General features: G+C 35.4%; 1 protein-coding gene across 4 annotated transcripts in view; it reads right to left on the reverse strand.

Moving 5' to 3' along the window:
* Positions 1–21,802, reverse strand: part of LOC124957773 (alpha-2B adrenergic receptor) — a 70,554-nt gene extending 48,752 nt beyond the window's left edge. Inside the window, exons 1-2 of one of the 4 annotated variants that reach the window (XM_047515069.1) lie at positions 21,623–21,802; positions 17,062–20,848 (exon numbers count right to left, since the gene is read on the reverse strand). In XM_047515069.1, the coding sequence (XP_047371025.1) occupies positions 17,062–18,141 (1,080 nt within the window). In that variant the 5' untranslated portion in view covers positions 18,142–20,848; positions 21,623–21,802. Of the gene's footprint in view, positions 1–17,061; positions 21,515–21,622 lie in introns of those variants that run through there. The other 3 variants (XM_047515071.1, XM_047515070.1, XR_007103731.1) reach the window with 3 other exon arrangements.
* Between the last annotated feature and the right edge of the window lie 640 nt (positions 21,803–22,442).

Genomic DNA, 22,442 nt, shown 5'->3' on the forward strand with positions numbered 1-22,442 from the left:
AGCAAACGACATATGCTACTTTTATGAAAACCATTATGTACTGAAACTGTATAGCAACTATCGTCCATTATGGGCATATAGAGGAAAAGGGCAATTTCTAAATAATCAAACTATTCAATCGGGCATTATAAAAGTTGCCACTAAGCGGCTAACCTAACATTTTCTATCACTTTTACAGTAGATATGTATCTAAATTGGAGTGATTAAAAAAAATAGCTCGTAATAGTTTGATTCGCTTAACATAATCTATCTTTTACATTACATAGGTATATAGTCACGTGTTTGTATATATATACTTCTACACGTACATATATGGCAATTCATAGATATGTTACGTAAGAGGAAGGCAATGCGAGACAGAGACGAAGCGAAGTTGACATAGACCGATATCTCGTGGAGCGAACAAGCGACTACACGAGTCCTACCTTTAACCGATAGCAACGAGCAGGCCAATAGCGCCTGCTGCTTCGAATCTCGAGGCTGTCCATCATACGAATCTTGATGTATCGCGTACAGCCGCTCCCTTCATTACTATCTCCAGCTGTCCGTTAGCCGAAAGAGATCTCACACTTCCATAACGAACGTATTACCTGTCCTTTTCACGGAGAGAATTTTCGATTTTATAATGATTATTATTGACTACGAACAAGATCTCCACGAAAAGATGTTAAAATAGAATCGGGAGAGAGAGAGAGAGAGAGAGAGAGAGAGAGAGAGAGAAGCGCTTCATAAAGTGTGACGTTGAATTTTTTTTTGAGGGTAGAAAGATTTTAAGTCTCCGTGGACTCGTATAAGCGTATTTTCTCTTCCTCTTTTTACATCGGAATGTAAATAAAGCGGAAACGCATTTTGCAAACCTTCTACTACCTTTATCTCTTTCTTTCATCAACTTCCACTCCCTGGACACTTCTTCTCGCAAACAAATAGCCAAGACGGAAGTAAATCTAACTTTTACTATTACATTCTTGATGCTCTCCCTTTCTTGGACGTAGTTTTCTCGAAAAGTTTCCTTTTTCTGGATAAAAATGAATTATTATCAGTTCTCTTATAACCATAAGATAACTATCCCCAAGAACTCTTACTAAATCTAAGATACTATTGACAATATTAAAACTTATATCGTTAAAAGATTATTGTTACAATAGTTTTGACAAATTAGAAAAAGAGAAATCAGAAATAATTACATTGATCTCTATTTGATGAGCCCATTTGTGACCTATTACGACTTTGAGACACTCTCAATTAAGAAATATCATTGTTACGTCTTATGAAAGGAAAAAATGGTCAACGGTAAGAGATAGCTAGTGATTCCAAGTTGAGCTTTATCTTAACGATGAAGAATAGTCCGAAATTGTTCGTATAATATATTATACGAACACGCGTATATGCCTTCCAACGTGTGTATTCGACTTAACGAATCTCTATTTCGATTGAATCAAAATTCTGATAAGGAATAAGCGTGTGTTTATCTTTTTCTCCGAACTTGGAATTGTTAAAGAGTTGCTCTCATAAAAATGAATCACTCGCATGTAGCTCTAATGAAGTCATATTTGTAGTTTCTTCTAAATCAATAAATTAATATATTCTCGATAAATTGTATGTAAATTAACCTGTTAGCTGATTAATGTCTCATGTATTATTGTAGTGTATATAGACTCATGATTAACGTATCATGTTATTATTATAGCTTCTTTAATTATAATAACTCTTTATTTAATAACGTTTAATAAAGTTTTAATTTGTAGGATTCTTATGGTACCAGAGTAAAGAAAATAAAAATAAATAATTCACTTTGTTAACAAACAAAGTATGATATTATTTTAATAGCTCTCGACATTACTTCTTCCAAGTTCAATAATACTCTGCTCTTTCATACTTACTCGTTATATACACATTGCCCTCTTGACTTCTCGATACACTATGATCTCGATCACTCATCCTTTCTTTCGTTTCATACTTTGTCTTGGGATATTATTTTTGCTCCATCTCCACGAGCATTCTCACATTCTTACATCAATCGCTTTTCACAGACACTCAATAGCAGTTCATTCAGAATATACATCAAACATTCACGTTGTCGTCGACCAATCTCTCTCTCTTTCTCTCTCTCTCTCTCTCAAACAAACAAAACTTGTTGTCAAAGCAACGTGTTACTTATATAAAATATAGTTTAAGTTGCCTATGCTTCTTTTATTGTCCTTTCATAAATTATCCTTTTACTAACTTTGATAATTGAAAATGTACAATAAATTACTCGCTTTCTCAAAAGATTACACTTAGGAAGACATTATTTGTGAAGTCGAACACTATCTTAAACCTAATGAAATTAATCAGTCACGTTCAGGGAAAAGAAATTTGAGCGATACGAACATGAAACAATGTCAAAGCAAAAGCACGACAATGCTACTTTAATACATCCTTCGTACTCAAGATCCTTACTTCGGCTTTTCATCGGCAGTAGAAAGGTAGAGCTTCATGTTAACGATCTGAAAACATACGGTTTCGTGCTTCGCTCTTTTCATGCTCCCTACCAATAATGGTTCCTTTGTACTTAACTATCGGAAATAATGAAATTAATTAGTCACAAAGTAAGCAAAACACTGACTCTGTGTGAGAAAAAGAGACACATAGATCAAGTATTGTATTCTATTTGATTATCTTAACGACGAGTTTGGTCTTGTTAAGTATACTCTAGGCAATACATACTGTCCTTATTCACAAGTACTACCGCCTGTACACTAATAGATATGACAGGAATGCTAGAATTCTATGTATCGATCCTCTTCTCGATAAGATATTAACCCTATGGCCTCGAGAGTTTGGTTTTCCGAGTTAGTGCAGCTATTGCTGCTGTCGTTGCCAATGTTGTTGTCGATGTTCATGAAGCAGTTCTGAAAAGAGAAAGGATATGCTGGGCTTTTGTTCTCTTCAGAATATCGATCGTCAGCTGCGAAGATATTACTCCCAAGAAAAGATTCGTTAACGAAGAAGCCTTCCTTCATTCTTTTAATTCAGTCTCGTTTATCTTCGTTTATATTCTTTTAATTCGTTCTTATCTACAACAATTCCTCGTCGTTCTTTTTCCAAGTAAGTGTTTATAAGTAATTTTGAGTTTTCGTGATGTTTTTGATAGAGAGACATGTTCTTAACAATAGCTTTCACTTTTTTTCATCTTCTCGTGTAAATAGAAAATAGTATCTTCTTCGACAAGTAAAGAAAGAGAAAGTGAGAGAGAGAGAGAGAGAGAGAGAGAGAGAGAGAGAGAGAGAGAGAGAGAGAGAGAGAGAGAGAGAAAGCAGTTGTAGTAGCGAAAGGAGACTAGGAAGAAAAATATAAAAATTTTCAAAAATACTAAATGAGAATTTTAATTATTTCTGTTTTTAAATTTAAAAAGAAAATCATTGTTGATTACTTCAATTTGTTGTCAGAACAATTTAACATATTCCAATGAATGCAATATGATACTTATAATATTGACTATCAAACTTAAAGATGAAATGAAATTCTTATTTTATACTTTCTTAGCAACACGTGCAGCGAGATGATAAAAGAACGTATTAGTGTGTTCTGCATGTGTGTGTGTGTATGTGTGAGAGAGAGAGAAATTTCTATCAAAAATCGTTATCTTTAGAATGCTCGCAAATTTCTACATTTATAAAGACAAGCAAAATATGTGTTTTATCTTAACACGTGACACCTTCTCGATAGTCTCACAAAATCTATTTACGTAACCTCACTGATTTCGACGTAGCATTCTCATATCGAAGCGATTCGAAGTCGACGGAAAACCATTCGAGCGATACCACAATTTCTTCTTTACTGGCCGTGTTATCCTTCCCCTTTTTCTCTTCTTTTCTCTATGTCCTCTTGGCACGTTCGCGTCACAGAAAGGAGATTGAGTTTGGGATTTCCGTCTGAAAGGTGGAAGTGGAATAAAGGATTCTGACGCACTTTCGAACGAATGGAACTTTTACAGGAGGTCCTCTATTCTTTATACAAAATGTTAAGTGAGAAACGCGTATTTCTTCTTTTTGTTTTTAAAAAGAGATTTTTATTATACTCGATAGGTTAGAAAGAAAATTCTTTAAACTTTGTTAAATGAAATTAATTATAAACATGTAAAAAAAGAACATGGCTCTCCCGGTATAGATAACATTGAATAATACTTAGGTGTTTTCTTCCTATTGGGTTACACTAGGAATCGGATTACTGTTCAATAGAATCGCCTTATTCGATTAATCACCAGTAAATTCTTGCCACAATCAATATCTAGCCGGTAATAATTATGGAGCGGAATGTTACGCGATTATCATCCAACAGTATTCGCATTGGGATAGTATAATAATCTGTAGTTTATCTTGCACGATATATTTCGCGTTAATCTCACGAAACCTTTCGATCGTAATTCAAAATTTTAGAGGGCCATGTATGTAATTCGAGAAGGTTGAAAGTCTCCACTTAAATGATTTAGAATTTACTTTAACAATTTGCAAGGCGATTCATTATCTCCATTAAAATAAATCAATTATGCACCATATATTAAATTAAATTTATTACATAATATAAATTTATATTGTCGTATAGGGATAATCACCTCCATCGCCTGTGAATAAATCCGCCGCTGTTATTATCATTTTAATTCTACGTTTAACACTTATATGTAAATTCTATAAAGTAAACTGGTTTGGAATTTGCAACTTTTGCGAATTAGTTTCAAATAAAAAATGAATGTGTTCATTGTTTAAAATAGTAAATATTTAAATGAATTTTCTCAGGTTGTGTCAACTTTTAAGGATTGAAGCGAAATCGGAAGTTTGGCGCGAAAAGGATGTATATCCTTGCACCAATATATGGATTTATAGTACAGAAAGGAAGTCGATCGTATCTCAACCGAGTACGAATATCTTTAGAAGCTGAGAAAAGGGACATTGAAAGCTGGACATTGAGAGAGAGAAAGAGAGAGAAAGGAAGAGAAAGGGAGAAAAAGAAAGAGAAAGAAGCAGAAAGAGAGAGAGAGAGAGAGAGAGAGAAAGAGAGAGAAAGAGAGAGAGAGAGAGAGAGAGAGAGAGAAAAAAAGAGAGAGAAGAAGAAAAAGACACCTAGCCAAAAGATTGGCCGACATACCAGGTCAGAGGTTTCAGTGTCCTGGCTCGAATTCCTTATCGTTCCATTCATTCTCCCTCTTCCTCACTCCCAAGCACTCTTTTCTTTTTCTTCCAGACTTTTCTGGACTTTCTTCCGGCCGCACAACTTTCTGTCATGCTCGCGGTAACTACAGGTAGTCGAAGAAAAAGAAGACTAGGACGTCACTATCGTCCATTGAACAGCATAAGGAGAAACGAGAATTCATGAAAAGTAGGTACAATGATTTTTGTTTTTGTCAGAGAAGTTAAATTGTTTAAGAAAATCGTTATTTAATAGATGAGAAAATTCAGAGAAAAAAACTGGTAGTTCAAAAGAAACAAAAATATTCTCTTGCAGTTACTAAGTTATTGTACATAATTAATCCATTTAAGTACCTAAATAATAAGGAAAGTTGCAAGTATCATACTGGAGAAGGGTTTTAAGAATAGAATGGAGGAAACTAAACTTTTTGTTGCTTTTACTTAAAATAACTTACTTCATCATGTATTATATACGTACTTACTTCATCGTGTACTACATACGTATCTATGTACTTACATAGTAGATTAATATAAGTTCTGTTAGCGACAGTATAACCGAAAAAATGAAGATGGGTGAAATGCATTTTCTTAACTAAAAATATGGAAATATATTACGTCCTTCGTTTTTATATCCTAATAAAAGAATCTTATAAGTATATACTCCTATGAATATCACGTAAGAAGTTTGCTGAAAATTAAATACAACGCATATTTATTACAAGTAATGGTATTATTAAAGAACGTGTAAATGAATCATTTAGCTATGCATTTAACTCTGAAATTCTCATTTTTGAAGTTTGTATCGTCAGAACAGTTCGAAACGATTATCGTCAGAAATCCAACTACTCGATGGATCAACTTGTATTATTTATAGTAATTCTGAACGATTGGAAATATTGTACGGTGATATGAAATAGAAAAGTATACGTTATATATATATATATATATATATGTACGTGTATGTGTGTGTGTATGTGTGTAAGATAAACCGATCAGCAGTTGAACAAAAAAATAAAAGGTTCTAGCATTAATTAATTGTGTGCGTATATGTATGAGACAAATTGGTCAACAGAGCGTGATTTATCTTTTGCGAGATACGTATATTTATGGAAAGAAAATTGGAGTTGAGATATTGAGAGAGAGAGAGTGAAAAAAGGCGACAAGAGTGAGTATGCGAGAGAATCTTAAGCGAAACAACGTATCAACGAAACAGCGAGAATGTCTAGCGAGTTATTATGTATCAGTGAGAAAGCTAGAATGACCAACGAGTGGCGTATCAGCGAAACAACGAGAATGTCTAGTGAGTAGTGTACCAGCGAAACAGCGAGAGAAACCAGCGAGAGTGACCAGCGAAGTAAGAATAAGTGTACCACCGAAACAGCGAAAGGACCAGCGAGTCAGCGAATAGCGAATAGCGAATAGCGAATAGCCTGTGATATTGGTTTTCATAGTTTTATATCTAATTAATAGTCGAGCACAATGTTGTTTTCCTCAGCATTGCGCCTACCTATCAGTAAGGTAAAATGGTACGTACTATCATTTTCACCACATTTTTAATTTTTTCCCTACATATATATATATATGTAGGTTGGAAGGTTCTAGCTCTAGTTAGTCGTGTGTGTATGTGTGCATGAGATAAGTAAATCTATCGGCAGGCGAACAAAAAGATGGAAAGTTCTAACATTAGTTGTATACACATGTGTGAGACAAATTGATCAGCAATCGAACAGAGCATGGTCTGTCCTTTGTGAGATAGGTTATTTATAAAAGGAAGAGAATGGGCTGAGATTGGAAGAGAGAGAGAGATAGAGATAGAGAGAAGCATGTGATGCATACGCGTGAATATAAGTGAGGATGAGAAAGGCTACGGGGTGTAAGAAAAGAACAACGAAGACAGTCTTGAGCAGAACAATGAGAAGAGAAAGATCAGAGTTAAGAGGTAAGACTAACAAAGAATAATGAGAAAAGTAACACAGAGTAAAATATAACGAATAAAGCCTGCATTAAACCAGAGAAAGAGAAAAGAGTTGTAATATTTTAGTTATAACATATTAATTATAGTGTCTTTATCAATAAAATACGTATTAAGAGTAAGTGATCCAAATTAGTCAATCTGTATCTTTCAGATAGGGTTGCAAAAAATATTCTACATACACATACATAAATGTATATATATATATATATATATATATATATATATATATATATATATATATATGTTATATATATGTAAAAAAAAAAACTTGTGATTTGATTGTTTTCTTTTTAATATATAAGAAACGACAAAATCGAAGAATTTTTCCGATACCAGAACTATTGATAAATCGATTGTTAAAAAGCTTTTCCTTTTCTTACCATTAAATCCTGTTTTTTCTACAATTTACATAATTAATGAGGTTTTAATGAATTACTGCTTGTTCTTATTGTTACTTAAGAAAGCAGCAACATGGCATAATCAATCTGTATGAATAGTTAAGGAGCTTGTACGGTGGCTTTAACATTCGATTTTCCCTATCTTTTACGGCCTTGTAATGTATGTTTTTGAGAGAAACATGAAAAGTACTTCCTCTTTTCTCGATGAACAGATTTCACATGCAATTCGTTTTGCAGCTTTATGAACGTGCCTCCAGAGTTTTGCTCTTCAATCTGATCTCATCTTTTTATTTACCTTTTCATACTTCCTTCTTTCAACATCCTGTTTCTCACAATCTTTCTCATGTCTTACCTTTTATTTGTACTAACTCGACGGTTCTTTTCGTTAGAAGACGATTTTCTCGGTTTTAAACAAAAGTGATTAAATTGTAGACTTTAATAAAAATATTGTTGCTAAAAAAATTAGCAAGAAGCCATCATGTTTTAGATCATCATTTTTGTATAATTATACGCATAATTTTTTATTAATTATTTATTTTTAATTTTTTGTCAAACAGCTTTTAGAACATTTCGAGTGTATTTCACATTTTTTTCATTGACGAGAGTCCATCTTATCATCTCTCTTTTTTTTTCTTTTTTTACTCTCGTTTGAAAAGTGCGAAATCTTTAGTAGTGTATTTTGTATGAGTCGAATATCTGCGAGCGAGGATGGTATTCGAAGCGCATCGTTGAGTCGCCCGAAGGCAGCTTGCCATTTCGGAAGCTGCTTGCATTACGTAGCTCTTCCTATACGTATATTTGTATCTTCGTACGTATAACTAGAAGAGGAGTCTATATACAACTGGGCGGTGAGTCGAGAGGGACGACGGTTTTATTAAAAACACTCTTTACGTCTGACGAAATGCAATCACTCTGAGCTATCGTTCCATTTAAAAGTAGCATAGCTCGCATGCTCCTGCGAAACGATTCGACGCATCAAGGATGCCTTTAACCTAACATTTTTTAATAAAGTATGCCATATCACTCATTTCCCGTCTCCCTCTCTCTTTCTCTCTCTTTCGTTTGTTTTTGCAAGCTTGAAGCGTTCCTAAGCGGAAAATATAATTTTATTTTACGAATAAGCTGGCTACTTTCGTTTGTAAACTAACATCGGTAAATATTGAGCATTTCGTATGAATGATTTTAGAATGCAGACGGATTCAAGTTAAATATACGTATTTCTTAATTACAAGGGAAAAGCATCCATCCTCGTCGTTGTAACGTGAACGTAGATGTGGATGGTATATTAGTGCCGTATTGGACAAGAAATATAGTATAAAAATTGTCCTCGTATATGGAAAAGACATGAATAACGACTCCTGCTAATTGCTTAGTCGCAATTTATGGCATTTTTCGCGTTGCATATTTATGATCCCACTTGCATTTTTGCCTATATGAGCTTTATTCGAGACGCAAATTTTTCCGTAATGATGATGTGAGAAAAAAATGTCGAAAAATAATATATAACCTGCGGGTATACTTATTAAAAAGCAGCTTATCTCATCTTCACTGGAATCTCAAAAAATTATTGTTCATCTTGGATTTAAATATTCATGTTATCGTATATTTCTCGTAATTATGCATATTTTCACGATATTGTATAAAATCATAACAGATATAAATTAAACACGTAGAAATAAAACTATATCGTTTCAATATATTATTTGATATTATTTCTGTGCGTAACGAATATTCGTGTAAGAGGTGTCGGTTAAATTCCAAAGAGAAAGGAGTAATTCAACATAGGAAATTGAAAAAAAGTTATCGAGAGTGATGAGGGAGATAGAAAGCAAACGAATATTGGAAGGAAAGAAGATAGGAGATGAAAAGGAGGACTAGAGAGAGACATCTTCAAAGGCTGACGTTCGATGGTTCACCGTCAGCTTCCAATCTTTGAACACGATGTGTCAGCTACTTCGTTCTCAAGGTAACGAAGTTAGAACGATCGGATGTGGATCGGATGTGAGAGGCGTTTCAGCAATGAGCAAGCTTAACGACCGATGTACTAATTGTGGTTGTCGTGCGATAATCTTTTTCAAACTCACTCTGTCTCTTTTTCGCTATTACCTTTTTCACAGCATACTATGTAAGAGTCACTTTCTTTTTCTATTGATCCGCTCTAAGATATATCAGATTAAAAGCTAATTTAACGACCAGTTCGCCGAGTACCAACTAACGCGGAATATCGGACGCCTTGCCCTTTTCTCCCTAATTTCATTTCACGGTCAAATTCAATTTAACGGAATTTCTCACAAATATAGAACTAAAAAAATTTGCAAAGATGCCATCTTTCGAAAAGATCCATTTTTCGACTTTTTTAATTAACTACATAGAAGGTCATTTAAATGTTACCAAGTAAAAATAAAGTTTTATCAAGCAAACTGAAATTGTAGCACGTAAAAGGGAGTGAGAAGGAAAACGACAAATGAAGACAAAAAGATAGACAAATAGACATAATTCTACTGGTTCACGTCATATTTTCGTACTTTATGTCATATTTTCACAAATATACACTATTTATAATTCTCTCCTTCGCGTATCAACTTCGTTGTTTTTTCTAGCTTCCTTTATTTCTCTCTCTTTCTCTCTCTCTCTCTCTCTCTCTCTCTCTCTCACTCTCTTTTTCTTTCATTCGTTTATTCCAACTTCTCATTTCTACATTTCTAAAATTCGTTATAGTTACGCGTACAACGTACGATTTTTTTTGTGTAGATCGTAAGCCCTCAATAGCCAGACCATTTCGTGAGGCAAACTTTTTTGCATCGCACTCGTTAGCCAGTACAAGGAAAGATAGTAACTAGATAGTACTCGTTATCATTATCGACGGTCAAAGGACAGCAGAAAAAAGCTGTCTTTTAATCATTTTAAAACATTACCAACCATTGGTACCTATCATCACTTAATAAACGAGCAAAGTACGAATTACATGAATTCAAAAATTGTGTAGAACGAGATCGAAGTAATATATGTGTATCTCGATTTACGTTAAAATAGCAAGAGACAATATTAAATCATCAAATGAATCTCGCCATGGACATTTTAACATGTTTTAATTCGAAAATACTGACGAAAATCGTTGAATAATAATTTTCTATAAAGATCAAGGAGAAAAAAGAAGCGGAGTTTCGATGGTGTAAGAGTATCGATTTTGAAGCAGCCATTTTGTGCACTAAATGAAAGAGAAGAAAGAAGGATAAAGAGAGAAAAAGAAAGAGAGTTAGTTTACTGGATGCCTGGCTGTCACATTCAGTTAATACATCGCATCTGGGTTGTGTTCCTTCTTTTCCATCCTCTAATGTTCTCACCCTTCATGAATTTTCTCGATTTCAAGCTCGTAAAATTTTTTTGGCATTTATCAAGCACCTTTGATTAGGATGTCCGCCCTTTCGCCTGTCAATCGTTGCCAAGTCTCACATTGTAAGAAGGTAAGAGAAAATGACAAAAAGTGAGTTTGATTCGACCTCGATCTGACTACTACTACTCAACACATGCAACATATTAATGTGAGTAAGTATATTGATCTAATTTTTAAAGTGTCAATCCTTTTTCTTTATCTCTTTTTCCTTGTCTTTTGTAAAGGAATCTAATTGAAATAGAAATTGCTGTGATTTTTGAAATTGAGTGATTAAAAGAATTCTATTTCATATATAACGTAGTCTTTATACTTCTTGAATATATGGCTTTTTTCTCCTTTTTTTTATTCTCTTCTATTTATTTACGTGTTAATTGTATTTACTTATTATTTATTTAAATTTTTATATCGTTATTCTTCAACGTTAATATAGATATCAAATCTATTGTATGTGTATATATATATATATATATATATATATTTTTTTTTTGTCTTTTTTGTTTCATCGCTCGACATTGTTTAAAACCAAAGCAAGATACAATTAATATTAATAGTTTCTTACTTTTCCAACTCTCGACCTCGATACTGAATTTTCTTGCATTCCACGAAGTTACTTCATTATGATCGCAATCACTATGTATTATCATTATTACTTCCCAAGGTAAAAGGAGGCGCGAGAAGAAACGCGAAACGCTCGTTGAATCTTCGCGCAATCTCTTCGGAGTAGAAAAGAAAGAAATGTAACGGCTTAGAAGGAGGACCGAACGACGAGAGAAATATTCAGCTCGCGCACTCGGGCCGAGTGCAATAGCGTGTTACCATCGCATCGTTCTTAACTCTTTGTCGAGGGGATTACGTCGAGAAAGTGGGAGAGACGGGACGAAAGATCGGCAAAAAGATTCTTGGATTGAAAAGGAGTAATCATAAATTCTATTCCGTTCTCGGAAGTAAATGAAGTTCGCTCTTTTCTCTCGTTTTAAAGTGTGAAAGGTGAAACACATTCAATAATTAATTCGAATATCGGCTCGAATAATACATTTCATAAATCCTTTTTGAATAATATTCTAACTGGTACGAAATGAAAAAGAATAATACGTGAAATCGTCCTAGAGTATCTATCATTTTTTATTTTGTTTCTAAATAATGGCCGTTACTTGCCATGTTTATAATCTTGACAATTTTGATCGATAAGACTTAAAACGCGATAAATTTGTCTCGTTTCTTCATTTTCTCACTTTTCAGAATACTACAAAGGTTCTTAGGGATCAGTCGGCCATACTTAAGCAAGAGGATCGTTATTTCCGTTTGTTTGATCTCAAATTGCGAGATGAATTCGAGCGAACGCGGAGGACGCTGTTAAAGATAAGAAAGAAAGAAGAAAGAGAGAGAAAGGGATAGTGAAAGAGGCAAGCATGATTAACGACCTGCTTTTACCACTTTTCGCCATGACTGTACACCATCTTCCGACTCTCCGACATCTCTCATTCTCTCTCTTTCTTTCTTTCTTTCTCTCCTAAGTTTTAGGGATTACGAGGCAAGGTCTTGTGAATAAAGTGGCTCGATTAAAATTTTACGGTCTAGTCTTTCATGGCGATCGGATCGCCGTAGCAATTACTTTTTCTGGGTACTCCTCCGATAGTCTGTCTTTTCCTCGCTCTCCCTCCTAGTGTTGGCCATCTCTTTCCTTCGTTCATCAAATGAAACTTTCATTTTGTCCCGTGCGATCACCTGCCTTCTCTTTTTCTTCCTCTTTCTTTTTCGAGATCCCGATGGAAGACCGGATATAACAATGGAATCCGTAATGAGAGGAGGCTTAAAAAATTCAAGGAAGGATGAAAAACCGACTAACTTTGCGTTCGAAAAGTTTCTCATTAAACCGAATAACTCTCTTTTTATATAGATTGATTTTATATCGGTTTCCTCAGACGTTTATTTTTCAAATAGTTATTGGTCAGAAAAAATTTCGTGGGACACTTTTTGATATCTTCAGAATTTTATCTTACGTAATCTTTCGTAATAAACACATAACTTTTCAATCCAGTTTCTTGGTAGATTTATCTCAAACTTATAAAACTATTCTGAATGCAGCTGTCTTCGTCAAAAGCTCAAATACCTTAAAGGAAAAACCAACAAAATTGTAAAATAAAATACTAAAAATAAAATTGTAAAAAAAATATGTATTATAGAATATATATATCTTTAATAGATTAGAGAATTCTGAATAATAAGATTTAATGAATTACCAGAGTAATCTTAAATGCGTCATTTTATGTGGTTTATTAACATAAATAAATAGTTAATAAAATTGCTATAACAAAAATCTATCAATATCACTTCTTAAAGCAGTACCTCTACATCTTGCAAATCCTAAATGTTATTTTTAAAGTATCTAAGGGACATATATTTTATTTTTTTCAAGGAAGATACAAAGATATGTCGTTAATAATCGAAGAAATTCGATTGGTTGATATTGTTCGTTCAAACCCCTATTTCCATAAACGTTACTGTTAACGATTTACAGTCATATTAGATTAATTAAAATAAAATGAATTATAAATGCATATATCTGGTCCACCGCAATTACTATAGTTGTTTCTAAACAACCAAGGGAATAGATACTTTTAATAATACAGGACATCAAGTAAATTAAATCTCTTTCTTTCTCTCTCTCTCTCTCTCTCTCTCTCTCTCTCTCTCTCTGCTTTCTTCGTATTATGTTCAAGAAAGAGAAAGACACTTAATAGAAAGGAGATGGAAATCGTAAAAATCGCTTCGAAATACTTCGATGTGTAATTGACATAGAGCTTAAATAATCGAAGAACATCCTTTCCCGTTAACAGAGTGAGATCGAATAAAAAGCTTGATGAGGTTCTTCGCTCAGGAATAGCTACAAAATCTTGCTTCCATTCTTCCCAATCCCATTCTCTTTCTCATTTTTCTCTCTTTTTTTTTTTGATTTTCGCCTTTTCGACCGTATCTTCGAACAATCATGAGATATTTCGATTAAAACCGTCGCTCAATAATTATCTAATTGATTTGAAAGCTACCACTAGTTTCTTCTCTCTCTCTCTCTCTCTCTCTCTCTTTTTCTTTCTCTCTCTCTTTACTTGATTTCAACCTTTTCTTCGTTTTGCCTAGAACATCACGACTAGTACTAGTACTACATTAAACGTATATTTAATTTCTAGGAGAACCAATAATAGAAATCGGAAAGAACGTTAATTCTGTAGTCGATGAAATATCAATAGACGATGTCGAATTACATTTCCTAGATAATGGAGATGGAAGTAACCAAAGAAAGAAAGAGAGAGAGAGAGAGAGAGAGAGAGAGAGAGAAAAGAGAAAAGTTCGATAAAAATTGAAAATGATCTATGATAAAGATACTTGTAACGATATTTAAATGAGAAATGCTGCTGAATTATATTACTCTCGCTACGAGTTGCTTTTCCTTTCTTTATTATCGAATTGTCTTTTATTCGAGTTACTATGTAACGAATACATTTCTCCAATATAAGCAACCTTGAGCCGGAAATCAATGATTCGATAAATCTTACGATGGATTTATATTTATCTAATAAACTATAAATTAGAATTTCAGCATTACAGTATGCGCAACAGTTGTAAGCGATCAAAAATAGTATTGAAATAAAGAATAAGAGCTCTTTCAAACATTTTCGAGACATTTACGAAAACTTTTGAATAGAATATCAAACGTAATAAACATCGTACTTTAGCCTTTTTCGAAAATAGGTAGCCTTTTTTAAAAGTCTTTAATAAAATTTAAACCGTTAAGAAGCGACGATGCGAAAAAATAGATCGAATAATGAAGTAACAATCGTTCGCAGATTAGTCTTCTTCACTGTATTCTTTTTGAAGACGGTCGACGACCGACCCTCTTTCGCAGAAATCCAATAACGTTTGTCAAGCGACGAGATGGTAGCGTGGCTGTATCAGAACTCGCCGCTCGTAAACCAAAGACCAAAATTGATAGCTGCGACGATACGTTTTTTTTTCGTCGCATACCATTAATTCGTCTCGAAAATCACAGACTCGTAGAGATTCCTCGTCAGAATACGTCTCTCTTAGATCGTTCCGTGTATAAGTGGAATTTCAAGAAGAACGATCGTATCTCGTCGACCCTCGTAAAAATAGATTTTGCAACATCTTATTTATGAGAGAGATATCCATGTCGATCGAAAAATCGATTTTACATCGCGTTTCTTTCTCGAAAATTATCGGCTCTCGGCTGAAAGATTTTCGAGTCCATTCTTCGGGAATTAATCACAAACCAACGTACTAATCGTATTATAGTTTAATCCTATTAAAAGATTTCGTCGCGCGGTCGAAGCGATTGCTTTAAAAAAAAAAAATAGGAAAATATAGGAATAAACTTACACAGAAGGATAAAAATCGAAAAACTGACAATGAGACGAAACGTCTCTACATCTCGAGTTCTATAAAAGTAAATTCGTCGAAACAACGGTTTGCTATTAACTTTCGTAAAGGTACTTCTTTGAAGACTCAACTTCATGACTTTCCTTTTATAGAATCGCGCTTATTAGATGCTTACCGTGATAACTTTTTCTTGTGGGAAAGTTTCATTGAAACCCGATTAACCCTTCTCATCCCTCAACTTTTTCTCCAGAAATTTATTTAATTTATTTCAAAAACTTGGACGTTCCGACTAACGAAATATCGTAATAAATTAAATGAATACGGATATCTATTTCTATCGGCTGCCTTTTCAACGAAAATCCTCTCTTTCGCTCGTAAAAACATCTTGCGGGCTGTGAGTTTATTCGCATTAAATCAGCAAGGTAGGAATCGTGCTCCTAAAAGGAGTCAAAGAAAGAATTTTTCAGAGCGTTTTACAACGTAGTTCGAACATTTTTAAGAGTTTAAATACTTTTTTAGCACGATTTATCGGTAACGATGAATTAGTAGATACGTATTTTCGATAAGATCAAAAACAAAATACAACAACTTTTACTCGATACCTTGAGATTTTTAAACAGGAAAAGAAACTTTTTCGACAAATATCAAGAGTCTCTGAAAGATCTCTTCATTCTTGAATACACCAGCGTTGCTTTGCATCACTTACGAACCGGTCTTTTTCTTTATTTCTCTCCGCCTGTTTTTGTTCGTTTGAAAAAGACATTAAAAAATTGACGTCAGTCGATAATGTTCGACTTCTTTATGTCTTGCATGCTACTAACATTCGATAATCATCACTCGTCTTTCCTGTTCTGATGAAGGTCGAGAGGATTACTTCGATCATGAAAAAAATATTTGTAGGCTGGAACTTATTTGTATTAATTTCAAGTAACATTAATTTTTACGTGTTTTTTAAATTAATTTGCGTAAGTAGATAATTAATAAAATATTATGATTAATTTACTTTTTGATATTTAATAACTAATCCATCCTAACGATATTAAGTTTATTTACAGTATATATAATATTGTGCGATTTTTTCAAATAAAAATAAGATTTTAGCGATAATCAATCCAATTAATCTAGAAATATTCTTCGTGTGAAAATGTATGATTAAAAGAGAAAGAGAGAGAGAGAGAAAGAGGGAGAGAGAGAAAGGGAGAGGGAATATGAATAAGCCAATTTATTATAAATTTAGTTGACAGTCCTGAAATCAATCGATGTGATTAAAGGATACGATTTCCAACGTTTTTGCAAAACTACTTAGCTTTTCTAACAAATCAATCTAGCTCAGAGTCCGATCTGACATATTCTCTAGAAAGTCCGACAAAATCAACGTGCCCCGAAAACCCACATGATATCTCTTTGCCGAGTTCACAATGTGATCTTGCGATAATCGGATGTTCTTTCACATTTATCCGACATGACAAAAATATTTAACGAATCCTTTATCGCGTGAGAATACAAATTAAATTTCTACTTCTTTATTCTTCTATTATCTATCGTAAATATAATCATTAATCGTAAGTATAATCATTAATTTCAATATTTCAAATCCAATATATCAGTGATCTGGATTTTATAAAAGAATGGATAAAACAAATGTGTACTCTCGATTTTTATCGAAAAAGTAAAACGAAAGGATGACATGAAAACATCTCTATTCTGATTTTAAGGTATTAAAAAAAAATTACTCACCTTGCATTTGGGATAATCCTCTTCCGGTGTTGGCCTCTTCCAGCCAAGCAATGGCGGTATACAAACGAGAGCGGATAGTAGCCAGACGAGGGCGATCATAAGTGCCGCCCTGGCCGGTGTTCTTTTCTTCAAGTAATCCACTGCCTGAGTAATGCTCCAGAACCTATCGAGACTTATGAGACAGAGATTCATGATGCTGGCCGTGCAGAGTAACACATCCATCGCTGAGTATATATCGCACCACCAATAGCCAAAGATCCAGTAACCCATGATCTCGTTCGCTAATGAGAATGGCATTATGATGAGACCCAGGAAGAAGTCTGCGACAGCGAGACTGGCAATGAACCAATTCTGAATATTCTTCAGTGCTTTCTCCGTCATAATCGCAATTATTACAAGCATGTTACCAACGACGATTACTACCATCAAAAGGGTAGCCACGATCGAGGCCAGGATGATGTGCGGCAAAGTATATCCCGATGGATACATGCTATCACCGAAAACGATCAAGGTCTCGTTATTATAGCTTTTATTCGAAGTATACTGTAGACTCTCGTTGAAGATGGAGTCGTTGGAGGAAGAGACGGCAAGATCTTTCATAGTGTCGGAGGTTATGTCAAAGAGAAGATCAACGCCAAGGCTCGAACCTCCAGTGAAGATCTCAAAAGTGCTCCTATCGGAGACGCTGGAAATCAAAGAATCTTCCCTTTCGCAGGCATAACCGAGGGGATCTCTTCCTCTCGGCTGTTCACCGATCTCCTTGATTGGATCGTTAGAAGTTTCCACCGACTTGTTTTTTTCCCCTTCTCTTCTACTTTCCTCTATTCGCTCGGTGCCGTTCCAGTCGGTCCAACCGACAGCAAAATCGGCAAGGCGAGTGATCGTTTCTGTCCTCCCTCGTTCTTCTTTCGTTTCCTCGTAGCTTTTCGAGGTGGCCTCGCTGATTGTAGAAAAAGACGTTGAGCCGGCAATTGTCGAACGAGACCACGTCATGTTCTCCTCGAAGACGTTCGTGGACGCCGTTGCCGAGCTACCGGCGTCGTCGATAAACATAATGTTCCCAAGAAGTGGCGGAATCATCACTCGCACCCTCGCCGTGCTCTGCGGATGCTATCTCGTCGCGGTTGAGGAACTTACGTCGGGGGACGACGCACCACCGTCGTTTGAGGACGCCTCTAATGTCGCGCCGATAGAGGAACGCGGATAACAGCTTGCACCAGGTGCCAATTCCAGTAATAACAATAGCAAGAGAGTGGTGGTCTCGTCGCATCTCGAGGTCAGCGCCGTCATGCCCGCTTCGACATTGTCATTCTTATCGAAGATCGAACCAGTCTCTCTTTCTCTCCTTCACCCCTTCTCTCTTTCTTCTTTTAAATTCCTCCTTTACTCGTCGTCTTTCACCTCAAGTGCAGATTTATTACCTAATACGTGAAATTGTGTTTTTATAGATATTAAATTTTTTATTTAATAAAACGTTGAACCATCGTCTACATAAGAATTATGAGATCTTTCATTCTGAAGCTAATATCTGGGGCGGTAAGCGACGCTCGGTGACGCGAATTGTTTCTCAATGAAGGCATCGAAGTGTCCTCATTTCTCTGCCTTTCTTCCTTTTTTCTTTTTGTTCTTTCTGCGTCTCTTCGTTTTTTTACATCATCGTTGTCGTTGTCTTAATCGTAGATTGGCCCTTTAGTTATTGCTTTGCGTGAATCGCGACTGCAGAATTCACTGGCTTACGATGACAGTATCAATACGAACGAACGAAAAAAAATGTATTCATATAGAAAATGAGAGAGAGAGAAAGAGAGAGAGAGAGAGAGAGAGAGGGAGAGGAAGAGAGAGAGAGAGAGAGAGAGAGAGAGAGAGAGAGAGATAAAGAGATAAAGAAAGCGAGTAAGAAGCAAAAGGAGAGAGATGAACATTCGGCGCGTAGGATGGATGTATGAAAGGATCGAGAGGGTAAAGATTAAACTATACAAATGTGTAGACGCATGGTAAAAGTAGAAAGAAGAAAGAGAGGATTAAAATGCGCGTGAAAAATTGGTCCCCCTTTCTAACCTTTCCTTTAAATTAATCTCGGGCATGGATATTTGACACGAACTATACTGAATCGTGTGAAAGAGAGAGAGAGAGAGAGAGAGAGAGAGAGAGAGAGAGAGAGAGAGAGAAGACTTTTTTTGATTCAAGAAAGCCCGATTATTTATCGAAACACTGTGTTCCTCTATCTCTCTCCAATTTTGGCTCTTCGTATTTAAAGGTCTCGACGTTTGAAATAACTTGTACGTTGATTCGCACTAACGACGTCCGCGAGCTAATAATTAATTATCGCACGGGGACTAAAGTCTAAGCATTGGATACCCGTACTGCTCCGACCTGCTTTCCGAATCATATTGGAAGATAAATGCTTCGATATATATATGTGTGTGTATGTATGTATGTATGTATGTGTCTGTGTGTGTGTGTGTGTGTCTGTATACACACATACACACATATATATAATATATATATAATATATATATAACTTTATATATATATATATAAATATATATATAAAGTAAAAGGAAGATCAACAAGAAATTGAATAACGGAAAAAGTGTGCGGATAGAATTATAGACCGCGAGAAAGATTATTTATTGATCGCGTACGCACGACGAAAAACACACGAATCCCAATTCGAAATTCGAATAACTTTCACATTAAATATCCGTGATTCGATCGATTCTCGAACGATATGTTCGACGGGCAGCAGAACATTCGTAATATATATATACATATGCGTATACGTGTACGCAGTAATTGTATGCACAGTCCCCTACATATGGACGCACACATGAAATGCTAACCGAGCGTGTTATATACTTATGTAGAGATCTATCGGTTACTGGTATAAGATAAAACGACAGAAATACGAAATAGATAAGAAGAAAAGGACAAGGAAGAAAAAGAAGTGATATGGGAAGGAAGACGAAAAGAATGAGACTATAATTTTGTCTCTTTTTCTCTCTTCCTCTCTCTCTTGCTCACGCTACAAAGTAATATCGTTTTCAGCGTGACTATTTTACGATGAATAAATCGAACCGATCGGTCCCGTCGATTTTCTCTATGTACACCTATTTACGCGATTACAAAGTCATTACCTCGTAACGAGCAATGTCCTTTTTTTCTCCTACTTACTTTTTCTTCTTTGTACTATATGTATATGTATGTGTATATCTATACAACATGGAGAAAACTTGAAAGAATTTAAAAACGTTCACGACCTCGTAGAGTTTATCCTGTTCCTCGTTTTTTATCACCAGCACGAGATCACTTTAAGGTCGTTAATCCCGCGAAGAACGATAATCACCAGGATCCACCTTTTCGATCACGACGATATTCTTCTGTGCTATCTTTTCTTCCATTGATTTTGATCGTGTCTCTTGTCCTCATGACGTAGCATCCCTTTTGCGCGATTGAATAATCGCTTCTTGTGATTTTATTCTCTTTGTTGACCACCGATTCGTTCTCTAGGAACTTTCCACCGAAGAAACTGACTCAGGATTTACAGCTTATGGCTACATCTTCTTTCTTCTCTCTCTCTCTCTCTCTCTCTCTCTCTCTCTCTCTCTCTCTCTCTTTCTATTTCTCTTTTTCTTTCTCTCACTCCATCTTAACTCGCTTTTTTGTCTTTCAAAGGAAAAACACTTTTCTATGCTAGGAAACTTGCTCAGCTATTGCAATAAACGCGCACTTTAAACTGATCTCACCCTGCAGAACTCTCATATTCTTTAGTCCGATCAGCTTTCTTCTGAAAAATTTTCGATATACCTCTATACAAAAAATACACTGACTGTATGCTTTGTACGATACGGCAAATCGCTGGACACTGAAGAAACGTACGAGTTCAATTGGTAGAAAAGGTAAAAGGAGTAAAGGTGAATAAAAGATAAAAGAAGGAAAAACAGATATCCCGAAGAAAAATACGAAGGCAGATATGAGGAAAGAGAAAGATAAAATACAGAATGAAAAAATCTCTCTTTCGAGCGTTCAACGTCACGTATTCAAACTGTAGTCGAATGTTTTCCTCCCTCAAAGTTTGAGAGGGAGCTTGAGGTATAGTTGGATTAGCCAGTACAAAAGAGAGAGAGAGAGAGAGAGAGAGAGAGAGAGAGAGAGAGAGAGAAAGAGAGAGGAGAGAGAGAGAGAAAGAGAAAGAGAAAGAGAGAGAAAGACCAAGGAAGAGTAAACGACAACACGAAAAAATTGAGTCTCTTCGTGACTCTTGTTGTGCGCGAATGTGAGTGTCGATCCGTACGTGCGTGTATTTCGTTGCTTACGTCGGGACAGTTCGAGGTTGTCTCACGGGTGTTGGGAACGCACTGCAACTGTGGGGGACAAGCTAGGAACTCTAACTCCCTCTCGCGTCATTCGGGGGATGGTGATTTCCTCTCTCTCTCTCCTTTTCTCTCTCTCTCTCTCCTTTTCTCTCTCTCTCTCTCTCTCTCTCTCTCTCTCTTTCTCTAACACTACGAGCAAGGATATCGAAAAGGGTGGTGGGAGATGTGTACGTGTGTGTACGTACGTAGATGTGCGCGCGCGCTTCTCGAACGCGAAGGGTGCAAAAAGTGGGAGTAAAATGAACAAGAGGGTGAGGAGGTAGCGGAGGAAAAGGGAGAAGAGAAGAACCGGCTAGCTCTGTGGAGGCTGACTGGGTGTCTAGAGCGAGCGATCCGTCCGTCCGACGCTGCTAGCGTCGAGGCGCCGTCTGACGGAATTGCTGTTGCTGTGGCGCAAGCGTCGCGACGTCTCACCTCTCTTCTCTTCTGCTTTCTATTCTTTTTCTTCTTTTTCTTCTTTTTCTTCTATTACTTCTCCTCTCGGTTTGCCGACAGTCGACTTTGGAATATTCGCCCATACGAATAAATAATATCAAACGTACATTTTAATAATACTTTTGAGTTACTTATCTCCATCAAAGGAAAATTGATATAATATCGAATTAAATATGAAAAATGATGGATCGTCTTTATTATATAGTATAGATTCTGTGAGAATTAGGGGTTACAACGGTCAGCTAAATAATAATAATGCGTAATACTAGCTAATTGTTTAGGATCAAAGAGAAATCTTCTTCTTTTCTGTTATTAGCTACATTTTACTTCGATCCTCTTAAAATGAAATTATTTTTAGAGCACTTATTTATTTCTATGGTTGCATTATGTATTTAATTTATACTGTTGTAGAACAAAAATCTTTATCGACATTGTTGTTGCATATCATTCTTCTTTCTATTCAACGTGAAATCATCAACAAGACAACTATTTCCTGTTTAAAATATGCTCTTATGTATAATAAATTCAGATAATTGACATCATATGAAAAATATAATGTATCTTGGAAAA

Source organism: Vespa velutina, chromosome 2 (genome assembly GCF_912470025.1).
Source record: "Vespa velutina chromosome 2, iVesVel2.1, whole genome shotgun sequence".
Lineage (NCBI taxonomy): Eukaryota > Metazoa > Arthropoda > Insecta > Hymenoptera > Vespidae > Vespa > Vespa velutina.